General features: G+C 37.3%; 1 protein-coding gene across 5 annotated transcripts in view; it reads right to left on the reverse strand.

Annotated features, from left to right (window-relative positions):
- The window catches only part of LOC145992269 (tubulin epsilon chain-like), a 38,223-nt gene that overhangs the window by 1,479 nt on the left and 21,529 nt on the right, over positions 1-15,215 (reverse strand). For 4 of the 5 annotated variants that reach the window (XM_083128674.1, XM_083128650.1, XM_083128658.1 and 1 more), the window contains exons 7-10: positions 14,889-15,043; positions 12,764-12,904; positions 7,062-7,202; positions 5,807-5,981 (exon numbers count right to left, since the gene is read on the reverse strand). In XM_083128674.1, coding sequence (XP_082984800.1) covers positions 5,807-5,981; positions 7,062-7,202; positions 12,764-12,904; positions 14,889-15,043 — 612 coding nt within the window. The remainder of the gene's footprint in view (positions 1-5,806; positions 5,982-7,061; positions 7,203-12,763; positions 12,905-14,888; positions 15,044-15,215) is intronic. The other variant, XM_083128681.1, reaches the window with a different exon arrangement.

Raw genomic sequence — 15,215 nt, forward strand, 5'->3', positions numbered from 1 at the left:
GATTATATTAATGAAGGAATGCTCACAAAGAACACCCATGCGCACACCAGGACTCAAATCTAAGAACTTTAGTGGCGTGATTGAAAGTTGACCACTTAATGTGCTTGTGAACAGCAACTGAAATGCTGTTTGAGAATCTTTTGATCATAAGTAATGTACCTACAGTGAAACCACGATTTTACGTTCCCAGATTTTACATTTTCCCACATTATACATTCAATCTTGATGGTCCCAACATAGCAATTTCCTCGAGTTCTCATTTCCCCGTATTTTAAGTTCTTTCAGCTCTGCCCAATAGATAAAATAGAGGTTTCACTGTGTACCACCAATTTCATAATGCTTAATAGATGTGTTCCAGCAACTGTACAGCTCACCGCTCACGAGATCACCAAATGAGGGGAGAGGGCATGCAGAGGGACAGGGGAAGACCAGTCTATTTGCAGATTTTAGGGATAGAAGGAAGTCTTCCGCTTGTGTGTGGGTGTTGAATTGTGACTTCTTTGGGATTTTTCATGGTTTTCATGGTGTTTTAAAAGTTATGGTAGTTATACATTATTTAGCCGTGTTGTGTCGGAAACGTTCGAATAAAAGAAATGATCAACAGTGTTGATATGAAACAATCATCACGAGAATTTTCATGCCAAACCTAGACCGACAAAGTAATGTTTACCATTGTTGACATTTGTAGCTTTGCACATTGTAAGTGCAAATAAATATTCTCCGCTTTCACAATTATTTTCTTTGCCATTTGCTTCGAACGCCAGTACTGTAACAGTCAATTCCGTCGATGAAAATATCTTAAACATTGTAGTTAGTACAATCGGCATGCTCTTTATTTTAAAAAATTAAAAATCGGTATACTCTGTCAAGAAATCAACACCAGATTAACGATGATCATACCTTTACCACTAATGTGGATACCACCTGACCGTGTGCAGACCATGATTTCAGCTTAAGCCTTAAAGCTTACAGCGAGACCACAGCACATGTTTCTAACCCAGTGCACTCCCCCAACCCTAATAGTGGAGTCACCTGCCGCTACATCACTTGACTTCCGTCAGGGATCTTCTCCTGAGCAGTGGGCTGTACACCTGCACGAAATGATTTTTTCTTCATGAACAAGTTTGCTTTTGGGAAATATTTGTTTCAAATGGCGAATATTATTTATGGAGGGAGGAATGAAAATTGACTTCTACTGCCAGGAATACTTGTGTCTATGGGGGGGGGGGGGGGGGCGATCCCATGGCAATTTCAACATTGTTCAACAATGGATTAACAATGTAAATAGTGATCATTAATCAGAGCCGCTGTTACCGCAGGTAATACCAAAATATAAAGAATTGAAGAACCCGTCTTAAAATATTATTACGTACATAAACTGGTAATATTGTTGAAAAGTAAACATTGCAGACTGACATTTTTTCTGACACCGGCAAAAGCGAAGAGGAGGACTGATCCGGTACCCTCCTCAGGCTTCATGAGGAAAGACCCCTGAGCCCACTTAAGGAAGACTTTCCGTCGCAGCAAGAGACTGTTATGGCAGGAGGAGGAGGTGGGTTATTGGCATGACTGTTTAGCCGCCGCAGTTGCCGGTGATCCTTACCGGATACAGATCAGTGCTGCCATATTCAATTGACAGAAAAAAGTTAAGTCACATAATCGGGTCTATCTTACTCTGAAGGTGTCCAGTCACACTGGGGAACGATGGTGCAGTGGTAGCGTCGCCACCTTGTAATCAAGGGATCTCGGGTTCAATACCCGGTGGAGGCACAAGTGGTTCGGATCCCACTTTAAACTGTCCCGATTAACATTACTGTGCATGAGTGGACTTAAATCGCCAAATCAAAATTTTAAAAAACAAATCACACTGGGGGAAAAGCAAACTACCAAGTGATATTTTGCATTTACTCTAAATATCAGCAATTACGAAAGTCCTCTTTGTCCTTCTTCGACACCATGGGCGAGAAGGAGAGGGATGGGTATGGTCAAGCGGTCAGCTGTCGTCCTAAAAATACCAACCTAAAATTCTATATTTCACACATATAATATTATTTCGTTTACAGGAATTTGTGATAATTGTTGAAAGGGCCGATTGAGATTGACATACGTTGTCACAGGAATGCGATAATTTCGGATTGAAGCAATGTTTTTGAGGTGGTAGAACTGTTTTTGGGTGAAAACATTACTTACAAGCATAATTTCCCCATTGTTATCTTAGCACGCTCCGAAGTGTCAGGTGTCGCAGGTTCGAATCCTCAGCAAGAAATGGTTATTTCAATGTTTGTTGTTATTATTTTACTTACATAATTATAAAAATTAATAATTACACAAAGAAAAAATAATTTTATTTCAATAATTCACCATGCATCCTCATCGTCACGATTATCCTATAAAGCGAAAGCCTTAAAGGTAGCAAGGGATGTAAAATATACGAAATAGCAGTGGTGTCAGAAATGAGATTTCAGTGGATTTAGCGAAACATGGGAGTGGGAGTAGTTAGGAAACAGATGAAGACTACATCTACTCTACATACGTCTTATTTGAAACGAAAAGTTTCGCCATTTGGGCAAATCTGGTTACAAAAGAACTAAGATGGCAACAGTAGTAGAACTGGACTTCTTGCAGGTTCCGAAGGAAATATTGGGGAAGCGCCGATGCTGAGAGGGGAGGTGGCAAGAAGGGTGCTTCACGTGTTACAAAAGTAAACAACGGTTTGCGGGAGGGACTGTGCAATGAGAGTTTTGTGAGTGGTGTCTTTCGTCTTTATGTTGTTTTCGGGCATTGTCAATTAATTAACAAGCGGAATGGAGCTTGCTCCGAGTTCCGAGGTGGCGGGTTCATCCTATCTGAACAGTGTGTGTAATTGTGCGATAGAAGATATTTTGAAGCAATCTTTCGGTTCGTTCTTTTGCAGAAAAAAGCGAAAGGGAGGCAAAACCCTATTTTGAACGGTTTCAAAACCAAGTCGTCTGCTGGATATGACTGACATTTCAATGTTTCGTGGTATAATGACTATCTGTGGTTATGTGGATGTGCGCAGTTGTCAAAATTGTTTTGTTGGCCATGTACTCTATTTTCGGGTGAAAAAAAGTGTGGAATTCAGGTGTGGATAACATGGACCATGACCATGACGCACCCAAAAATTCAAATTCAAATGAAAAACTTCACTTTATGACAGCATCATAGAACTTTTTTTGATTTGATTTGATTGATTTTGCTTCGCTTGTGCCACTTTTGGCTAATTTGCGAAGATGGGGATAAGTGATGATATGATGAAATTGATGAATAGACATCACAAACATCCATGCCCAAGCCAGGATTCGAACCTGGGACCACAGCATCATATAACTACAGTAGAGCGTCGATTATCCGAACGTCGGTCAACCGAATGACCGCTTAACTGAACTGTGTACTAGCTCACTTTCAGATATCTGTAATGAAAAAATTACGTTAATTTTGTGTACTGTGTGTATTGTTCATGCAAAATGCGTATGTAATATGTACATATTTTTGTTTAATAAACTGTACCACATAATATATATTCCTACTAAAGTTGCCTTTGTACGTTACTTTGTAATACATACTTAAAGAGATGCCTGTTTTTATGATTAAATTTACTGTACAGTACTTCTTTTTGGCAAATAAACATGTACAGTTCGATTATCCGAACAAACCAGTTTTCCGAACACCCATGTCCCCCAATTACTTCGGATAATCGACGCTCTACTGTATTTTCAAAGAAGAGTCGTCGGATTGATCTGCTCTATAAGTAGCCTTCGATGTTTCTGTAAGTATCAAATTACGTATTATTGTGTCAACAACCAATGTTTGCGATTTCACTTCAGTCCTTATGTCAACATTTTTTTCCTGATTAATAACTTTACCAAAATCTAGTATTGAATTGCAGACGTACCAGATTAATATTATATGAACTACTTGGAAGACATTGGGGGGGGCATGAGGTGGCACCCAAGTCTTACGGCTCCTCCCTTAAATGTCCTACTGATAACCGGTAACACTTTTAAAAATCCCATGCCACGCCACTGTCATTAATAATGGTGTACAATTACATGAAATACCAAAAAATAAAAATAAACTAACTAACTCCCTAGCCTTCTTAAACCCGAAGGTTCATGGTTGCAGCAACACAGGCCTTCCATCTTTCCCTATCTTGAGCAAGTTCTATATACTCTTTTCCATCCCTATCGATTTCCTTTAGGTCCATCTCAACGTTGTCCCTCCATCTTCGTCTTGGTCTTCCTACAGGTCTCTTACCATCAGGTTTCCCAACAAGAATCCTGTGAACTCCTCTTTCCTCTCCCATTCGTGCCACATGGCCTGCCCACCTAAGTCTTCTTGATTTAATTATTCTAATAATATCTGGACATGAATACAAATTATGTAGTTCTAAATTATGTAACCTTCTCCACTCACCTGTCTCCTCATCCCTTTTAGGTCCAAAGATTTTCCTAAGGATCTTATTTTCAAATACTCTCAATTTATGTTCCTCTTTCAATGTAAGGGACCAAGTTTCACATCCATATAATACTACAGGCAAAATTACTGTTTTGTATATTTTAACTTTTAGTTTCTTAGATATTAAACGAGAAGACAAAAGTTTATGAAGAGAGAAGTAACATGCATTTCCTGAATTAAGCCTACTTTTTATTTCCTCTTTATTATAATTTTCATTTGTTAATATTACTCCTAAGTATTTGAATTTGGAAACTGGTTCAAACGAGTTGTTATCAATAATTAGATTTTGATTATTACCTAACACTTGGTTTCGGCCTGTAAGCATATATTTAGTTTTCTCTTTGTTAACTTCCAAACCTATCTCTTTAGCAGTTTTGAAAAATATTTTAGCATTATTCTTAATTGTATTCACATCATCCCCCAGTAAGTCTACATCATCTGCATATGCTAACAACTGAGTCACACCATTTAATTTTAGTCCTTCTTTAGTTTCTTTTACCTTCCTAACAGCATATTCTAAGGCAAAATTAAAGAGCAATGGAGATAATGCATCTCCTTGTTTTAACCCATCATGAATTGTAAATTTGTCAGACATATTAATACCCACACGAATTATACTTTCTGTTTCACTGGTGCATATTTTTATCATACTAACAAGCTTCTTAGGTATTCCAAACTCTACTAATATATTATATAATTTATCTCTTTTGACCGAATCATATGCTTTTTTGAAATCAATGAATAGCTGATGGACATTTTGATTATATTCCCACTTTTTTTCAAGTGTCTGTCTGATGTGAAAAATTTGATCTGTAGTTGATCTGTTACGTTTAAATCCACATTGATAATCACCTATAATTTCATTAGCATATGGGGTTAGTCTTGTTAAAAGAATGTTAGATAATATGTTATATGTTGTTGAGAGTAGAGAAATTCCACGGTAATTATTGCAGTTCATTTTATCACCTTTTTTAAACACAGGAACAATTATGGATTCTTTCCACTGTTGAGGGATTTCTTCTTTATTCCATATTAAACAAATTAATTTATGAATTTGACATATTAATGAATTTAAAAAAAAAAATACATAATACAAATATTTTTAGTGGTTTTTATTTTCCCTGCAACGTTTCCTCAAGGTTTCCCAGAACTTTTTCAAGCTTACACCAAGATACACACACACCCAAGGTGTAAGCTTGAAAAAGTTCTGGGAAACCTTGACGAAACGTTGCAGGGAAAATAAAAACCACTAAAAATAACTGTATTATATTATTTTGCATCTACAAAAAGTGCATCTACCTTTAAGAAGAACAATAAAAATAACACTAACCTTCCGTTGATAAAGGGCAGTGAATCGATCCACTACAGTGTTAAGCATTTGAGTCACTGCTGTTGTATTGAAGAGGCCTAGAAGTGAATATGGTGTATTATGAGATGGCACCGAACACAGCCCAAATTTGAAAGCACTTTCTGTCCACGAAAGAAAATGTGCCTTCTTCTGAAATCTATACAAAGACAAAAAGTTTTTAATGTTTGTCCGAATTTGCCCTAAAAGTAACTATTGCTTCATTTAAAGTTATTATTAAGATTACTCTCGTTTTTTTTAAAAAAAATGATAAAAAAAAAAGTAAAGTTTCCCATGTATATAGCACCATGCCATGAAGACACATTTAGGGGATGTGGTGGTAGGACCCTACACATTTTTTAGATGATGTGATCAGCACCATGCTCCGGCCACCTTTACTCCCGAGGTAGCCATTGATTTGAGGCTGGGCGAGCCCCAGAGCACCTTTATGCCGGGACAAGGCTGGAAAAATTTCAACCCACTCCAGGAATCGAACCTGAGTCTTCCGTGTGGCAGTCAGATACCCTGTCGACTAAACCACTGTGACTCTTTTTTTAAAAAAATGCATGAAAACTATGTTTGATTTTCAGATTGTCGTGAAAATTAATTTGAAGATATTCCACAGATCATGTGGATTTTATATCCATAGTTAAGAGTTAATTGAAATAGTAAGTACACTGTCTTTATGTATGTAATGATTTTCTAACATGGAGTTTCTCTTCCTACAAATAAAATACCAAATTTAATATTATGTAGGGAAAAAGATTTACTGCACCAATCTGACATAAAAAAAAAAAAAAACATTCAATGAAGAATGTCACCGATTCCTGAAATCTCTTTAATTACTGACACACACATCAGTGACAAACTGTGTCATTGTGAGACTACTAATTACAGTGGAACCTCGATTTGTGTTTTCAGAAATGGAAAACCCGAGAATGTAAAATCAGGGTTGCACTGTATTCAGTTCCATCTCGTATCAAGGTTGCCAGATAATTACTCAACCCATACTTGGCATGGATAGCAGTTTTTTTTATGCCTATGTGCAAAAATACCTTTTCCTTTAATTAAAATATTTTGCCCAAAACATTTAGATTAATTCAAATCAAATCAATGATATTCTGGTGCTACATAATGCATAAAAACCACATTCCCTTCTGTTACACCCACATATCTTTTTTATCAACTTCCAAGCCCTATTCATAACTTATGCATAAAGTGTCAATTTGATATAACATACCTTTCTATATTCCTCCCCATATCGGAAATGCTTAGGTTTCCTCTTCCAATGAATGCAGTTCCTAGAGATGTTCCTGATAATGGATCCACCTTAACCAATTGATTCTCTCTCGACCAAACACCAGAGAATACATCATCCTGTCTAAGAGTAATCAATACCATTCATCAATAACTAGTTACAACAGTTTCTCTTTTCAAGTAAAGAGTAATAAAATTAACAGTTACTTTATTGTATGTTTCAACAGTAGTGAAGACTGACTTTTTATTTTAAGTCCACTTTATGCACAGCACTGGAACCACAGTTTAAAGTAGGATTTGTCCCATCCCTAAATTATAGATACCAACCCTGCTTTATTAGTACTGAACAATAGAATTTTTTTTAAATGAAGTATGGAACAATTTTCAACATAAATTTGCACAATTGTATGTTCACAAAAGTACTATTTTACCATGTTTCTGTATACCTTGGTTTATTCAAGGGGTATAGTGACTTACATAAGAGGCATTTGGTGTAAAATTTAAATTTACTTCTGATTGATGGGCAGGGTATTAAAAAATTTCACTTCCCTGGATTCTTACTCTCCCAATAAAGAAAATCAAGCAACTTTCTATGGTAAATCACTTCTTTTTCTACACACTGAAATAATTCTTGAAGCTTTCCTGGCAGTGAATGATGAGATTTTCATGGAAAATCAGCCGGATCAGTTCAGGATAGGCCTATGAGCTTTCAAGAGCTATCATCACTCCCATCTCAGGGATTGAAGTACGGATATGTGCCTGAATCTAATTTTACGTATTCAGTATGGACAGGGTCTGGTATAGGTGGTGGGCCAATCAGGTACCGTGTCTTCCACACCCAGGCTCTTGGTCAACTGTTGGCAGTTAGGCTGGTTCCAGTTCGACTCCTGTGTCCCTATAGAGTTTGTGTTTTTCCCATAAATGGTTATTGCTTCCTTGATGCAATTCCAGTAATTGAATTACTTATTGATGATCTGAGTGTTGATGGAATGTTCTGCTAAACCTGATTGTTCCAGGATGGAAATTCTTGATGTAGCAGAGTTTGATTGTCCTCCGGTTTATCCGATGTAGGCTTTACTGCAGGTGCAAGTGATACAGTAAACACCAGATTCTGGATCATCCTTTTAATTTTGTAGTCTGCTTCTCTCTTTGTTGTTTTGCTGTGTCTGGATTTCTTGAAATCCGGATTCTTTTGTTGGCCCTGTTGTGCATGACTCTAGTATTTTGTATATGATGCTTCTTGAGTATCCATTCTGCCTTAAGGCAAGCGACAGATTTCATCTGGAAGGTGTTCGTGATAGATACCGTTCAGTGAAGAAGTGGAGTATTGTTGATCCACCACTAAAACTTGTATCGAAGTCCACGGCAACAAGACCACAGCCGTTTAGCCAGGGAGCTGCAGTCTGGCGTTCAGAAAAGATTGGAACAATTCGTGAACCTCCACGGATGACGTCAGCCACGGGACATCTCAAAGACGAGTACCAGCAGCGGTATAGAAATTCACACTTATTCCGTGTTTTAGAAAATAAATTTGTTTTAAAAATCGAATTAATGTTCTGGCATGTGTGCGTATATGTATAGAGCAGACTATATCTAGTAAACTGTGTCGCTGAAGGTTAACTATCATCTATCAATAGAATTAACATGTAATGAAAAGCAGGAAAGCCGGCTCGGGGGTGGAGCACAGGTTTATTCAGAATTTTCTATTTAAGGGGTGTTTGAGGGTAAAAAGGTATACTTAGAGCCAAAATGACCACAAATTTGTCCTTTTAAAAAAATTGTGTGGGGTGTTAGGCCGGAGTTGGTGGATAAATCACTGGGGCCGAGACATTAAAACTTCTTGTTTCATAATCCAAAAGTTGCAGAAAAGCGATGCTACATACCAAAATGTAAATACAAACGAGAGAGAAAATGTACTACCCTTCATAAGTTAAAATTAATCGATAAATGTGGGTTACCATGTCCAGGAAAGAAGCATTAAACAAGACGCTAGGAAATAGATAAAAAGTACACACACTGCGCACATGTAGCAGACATAAATAATCCAAACACTATTGTTATTTCAGTTCACACACTGTTTATGCTTCATTTGAGAACCTGGATAGATGAATTTTTATATCCCGTGAAGCATCAACACACACAAAATATTGAGTACATGTTTCTCATTTGTTCTCAAAGTCAAATATACGTTAATGTAAACTAGATCACAAGCTTTCCCCTCCAAAGACAATCCTGCCTGACTACAGGTTGGCATTAATTAGACAACAACCATTTTTTATCTTTCTTGACCTGACTTCGATTTTGTTTACTTTTCAAATTTAAATGTCTGATACAAATGTATGTCCGAGTTTTGACAATGAGATCTATCATATCTTTATCATAGGAAACCTGGAAAGTAATAATGTCCCCATTGTTCCCATTACTCAACATTTCCTTCTTAAATTGCCAGGAGGATTGTATACGAGTAAACAAAATGCATTTTCCATTTGCTCAATGATTTGAAAAATCTTCAGTAGGTTTATACATGTAGGTGTAAGCTTTACTTGTGCTAATGCACTTACAATATCACATCTCGACAACAGTTTCGGTCTGCTTTTGTGACTAACAAAGCAGGTTATCTAAGTGTCCCCCTCCGATATCCATGAAACTTGGCAGATGTATAGAGGGGCCCAAAGGAAGAAATACGTGTTTTTCTGTTTCAGCTAAAAAACTGTTTTAGGGGGCAAACCCACCCCCCTCAAATGTCAAGATGAGGAGAAATTGAAGTAGGGATCTGACCCTGAAACCACGTAAATATGGCATAGGAAGAACACGCACATATAATTGGAACACACACAGCACAGTGATGTGCACTTCATATCTCAAGTGTCCCACTTGTGTATCTGCCAGTACTATTAGCACAGAACTTCAACCACCATCGTCCTTCATGATAGCACTTGCGTTTGGTACCGACAATCCTACAGTTTTGTGCTGTGTGTATTCTTCCTATGCCAGAAGTCGGGGTCAGATCCCCACTTCAATTTGTCCTCATCTGGACATTGGGGAGGGGGGAGGGGGGTTGCCCCCTAAAACAGTTTTTTAGCCAAAACAAAAAAAACAACGTATTTCTTCCTTTGGGCCCCTCTATACACCTGCCAAGTTTAATGGAAGTCGGAGGGGGACACTTAGTTAACCTCCCTAAGAAGACATTCAATTTGGTTGGACGAAAACACTGGTCGAAGAATTTCCCTTACTTTCTTAGTCACGTTGAAAGCAGATTGCTTTGATTTGTGAAGTTTTACTAACTGTTGCTAATTTGTAAATTCTTCACTTTATCTACGTAATAAACGATTGCATTGTTTATTTACTTTGTTTACTTTCATCCTGTAGTGTCTGGAGTTTCTTTATTTGTTCTTCAGCACATTTTAATTTATTTTTCAGAGTTTCCAACTCACTATCTTATTGGTGATTGGGTGTATTGAGTATATTTCCAGTACTAAAAGTATCTGAATTATGTGCCATTCAAATTATTTTGCGAGGAGATAACTTCAAGTATTTCCACTGCTCGCATTCGAATCTGAAGTTTATTGGCACGTTCACTCACTTCGATCAATTATGCAATTTGGCTGTTGCACACTACAATTCACCACACAACCAGGCAAATTTAAACTTGGCGGTCTACAGGTAATGCTAGCAGTTCTGCTTTTAAGTTTCGTTTGTAATCGGCATCTAGCTGTTTTGGTGTTAACAGGATCTAATCTCTTACACTTTGAAAACCACATTTGCACATAATCGGATCATTTGGGAACGAAAAATAGCTTACACCTACTGTATTTTTGCCGCCCCCTGTGGCAGAGTGGTTAGCACATCGCTCTACGACGCCAGAGGTCCCGGCTTCGAATCGTGGCCTGAGCATGGATATTTGTGAGTGTCCATTCATCAATTTCATCATGTCATCACTCATCCCCATCTTCGCAAATTAGCCAAAAGTGGCACAAAAAGCGAAGTAAAATAAAGCAAATCAATCAACCTACTGTATTTCTTGTGCGTTGTTCGGGCACAAAGCAATAGCACAATTGCACGGCATCTTCCTGAAGTGTTACTGGTGTTGAAAAAAAAACCTCCACTATCGCACAAGCTACAGAAAAAGGAAACACAAGGTACTTTCACGCTCCCTCGCACAAATGCAGATCCTATAGCAAGCGGAATGATCAGTGACAGCGTCACCCCTGTCCCGTGAGTGACGTCAGGATTGGGACCCCCCACGACCAACTTTTTTCAGCTTCGGGAGGGAAGACTGCGCTACTTCTCAACTATATTATATACTTACTTTGCGTTTAGCCTCAGCCAACCAACTAGAAGTCTGAAGCAAACTGCAGAACACAAACCACCACATGCTGGTCAACCTCATGGACAAAGTTTTCAATGAAGCAACTATCTCCACTCTCTTGAAGGGCTTAAACTTAACTCTGGTACTGAGGAAAATCCCAACCACAGACATCTTTAGCAGCATTGAGATCTCCCAGATGCAGTTGCCCAAGACATGTGCCAATATAACTTAATGTAGCCATTCCACAAAATCCTAATATCACAGAACAGGATGTTATCAAAATAACAGCAGACAAAGGAAATGATTTGGTTATATACCAATTCACCGAGTGTGACAATTCTGACTGACTGCACACACTGGCCACCCTACAGCGGTAATAGGACAGATGAACATGAAATGGAAACAGTAGCACCAGAACTGTAGGGCCTTCCCAAAATACTGAACCAGAAGGCCTGGCTGGCAATAGTTGATTGGGTGTGTGGACATGGGACACACAACATGCGATTGGCCTGCCACCTGTACCAGACTTCGCCCACACCGAATACATAAAACTAAATTTACATATACATGTCTACACTGCAATCCCTACAAATGAGAGCTCTTGAAAGCCCAGAAGCCTACATGGAACTGGCCTGACTGATATCCCAAGTAAATCTCTTCACAAATCACTGAAAATTTGAAAAGTGTATATTTGAAAACTTCCTACATCAAGAAGCCAACAGACATGGTGATTCTCTCCATTAAGGTGAATTACTAGATAATAAATTATTCAGAAAGAGCTAAAATGACCATTGTTATATTTACTATTCAGGATAGCCAAATGAAAACAAAGGCCCAACAAAAATTATATGACAGACTGCATGCAGCTCACAGTTACATGAGGTATCAACTGGTATCTACAAAACGACCTCAAGGCAGCAACACTGATCTAGTAAGCTTCAAGATGTTATTTCAAAGATGGTTTCTTCCTCCACACACTTGCACCAGTGAAGAGAAGTGGTGTCTTGCCCCGTGGAAGAAATTATATTATAGAAATTCTCCGGCAAATGAAAATTCAATATCTCTATGCACAATAACCACACCAGCAAGTTTACGAATGGAAGAAGAAGTTCGATAATGGCCTCAGATGGGTGGAAAGACCTTCACAGTGGCTCATAAGCGACTGCACATGCATCTCAAAGGTTATTCTTTGTGAGGTATACAGGCTAAAAAATATATATAGATCTGTGCTAAAATACAGTACACTTATGCAACCTTATATGTAGAAATATAAGAAACAAAAACGAATTAAGGTTTTCATTTAACCCCCTCGGGTACTTTTATGTATATTAAACAAAACATATTAGTGAAAAATGTTTTATAAGAATATTACTCACTTGAATGTTACTGGGTTCTTATCCTTTAATGAAAACAAAGGACTCAAACTTGTTGTTATGTAGTGCATACCAGGGAAAGGCACTAAATTGGTATATATTTCACTAATATCAACATTAAGTGATCCAGGAAATCTTGCTGAGCTGTGGAAACACAGAAAATTAACCATGTTGAATCAACTTATGGAAAATGAATATAATGAACAGGTTACTTGAACATATATGATAAGAATGGAGTCAATTATAGATACAAAGGCTTGCTAAACATGTCTCTTGCATCAAATTGGTGATTCAAATCAATTTTCATAAAAGTACTGTATTTACTCATGTATAATGCGCACTTCTTTCCCAAAATTTTTGCTCCCAAAAACAGTGATGCGTATTATACACGGAATAATTCGGACAGCCAACATGAAACTGTACAGTGCCATTCCATGATTTTGTGACACTTGCATTGACTTTTCATGCTTACGGAAACCTATCATGTTATATATCGTTGTAAAGCTTAAATTATGCAGTTTCTGATTTGAATATGACGAAAGTATTTCATTCAAAATGGCGACACTAATGTGCAAATGAGATTGAATTAAGCTGATCACAAAGTGAAGGAACATTCTGATTTTCATTGTACTTTGGATGGAAGAAAAGATAAGGAAAAAGAAAATAATAATCTATTACTGGCCAAATAATATGACATATATGGAGTGTGTAAATGCTTTAATGGAAGAAATCTTGTGCTGCTAACTGCTAGTGTGAGGGCCCTGATGTGCCTCATAAATGTTACGTTAGCCATGAAAAATATGTACATTTTGAAGTTTTTTTAGAAAAAGTAAAGAGGAAATTAACAAAACCACGTATAAAAAATTTAAAGGCCATGTCCCACAATTTTTCACTTTGCAATGTAATGTTCTGAGACACCAAGAAAAGCAGTGCCGTTCTGGCGAAATTCGAGCATGCACCTCCTGCCACATGGAATGCATATAAGCCATATTCGTTGGGCGAGAAATAATAGAAAATAACTTCCTGAGCACTGCAAATCCATAAGGTAATTTTGATCTTGCTTTCTACTATTACAGAATAAATAAGGTGGCTAAAGAGTGAAATCTTTTGGGTTGCTAAACACAGTGGAGGTGGCGTGGGTTGGTGGCTTATTGTTTACACAAGAGGATATTCTCCTCTTGGTCCACAAAGCAACAGCTTTACGACCTACAACTAAGAAAGCCATTTCTTGAAACTGGATATAATTTTTGTCACTTTTCCCCATCAAAAACCAGGGTGCGCATATGATATTTATTATCAAAGTTAGTATTTGCATACAGTTCAACTTTTAATAAAATGTTCACTTTCTGTAACTGTTGTATCCTTGTGGATCAATGAACCTTCCTATAAAGTGTCCAATTTAAAAAAACAAACACATACATAGATAAATGCTGTCAGTGTAAGAAAAAGGTAATTAAAAACAGTGTAATGCAGTAAAACTCATATAAGTGGTAAAATCAGATGTGTCTTAGCTTTCTGCCATGATGTGGGAATGTTTGAACATATGAAAAACAACATGTATTGCTGCATTCACTATATGGCAGGCAGTGGCAGTCATTTCCTTGCAAGGACAATGGTGTTATTTACATTGGACTGGGCCCAGTATTGCAACTTGTACGGCAAAAAAATATTAATGAATAATGAAAATATATATCATAAAGGGGAAAAAATAATAAAAAGGTATAATAGTACCATATTTATGTACATCATGAAAATTATGAATATGCCCATTAGGGTGGAAATTTTACTTTGTGAGAAAAGCATGAAGTTACAAAAATGAATTTTGAGCTTTTATCCACGTAACATCAAAATGTAATTGAATGTGAATTTCAGTCCATTTTTATGTAGAAATGTTGGTTTTATATTTAGCACATATATCTCATGTACATCATTCCACACGACATCTAAAAATTTGAAAATCAGTTTAATATGTAGAAAAGTATATTATAAAGAAGGGTAAAAAGATGTGGGTCTCCATTACCTATCTGTTTCTTTTGTTTTCCTCCAACATGCTTTATCCCTTCACTATAAACATGGAGTGGTATACGGTATAAAATGCTTTAATACTATTACAGGAAAGAATGGTTACCTTGTAAGATGTAGTAACATGTTGGCTACAATGCAGTTCATGTCTTCATAAGGCTGATGTAAAGCAGGGGTCACACCTGGAACCAAATTCACGGCTGAATCCAATTTCTTCATCAGGAGGTGTTTGTACGTCCGTGCGCAGATATCCAAGAGAGCCTAGAAAGGAATTTTTAAGTTAGGAAACACGGAAAAGTTACAAAATAGACATTTTATTTACTTGTCTAAAGATACAGATACCACTGTTGCTTTATGAATATCTACTTTTGACAAGCATATATTGTACGACATTAAAATACCACTATGCTAAATACGAACACACACAAATGCC

The sequence above is a fragment of the Lepisma saccharinum genome, chromosome 1 (genome assembly GCF_977018435.1).
Source record: "Lepisma saccharinum chromosome 1, izLepSacc3.1, whole genome shotgun sequence".
In the NCBI taxonomy this organism is placed as follows: Eukaryota; Metazoa; Arthropoda; class Insecta; order Zygentoma; family Lepismatidae; genus Lepisma; species Lepisma saccharinum.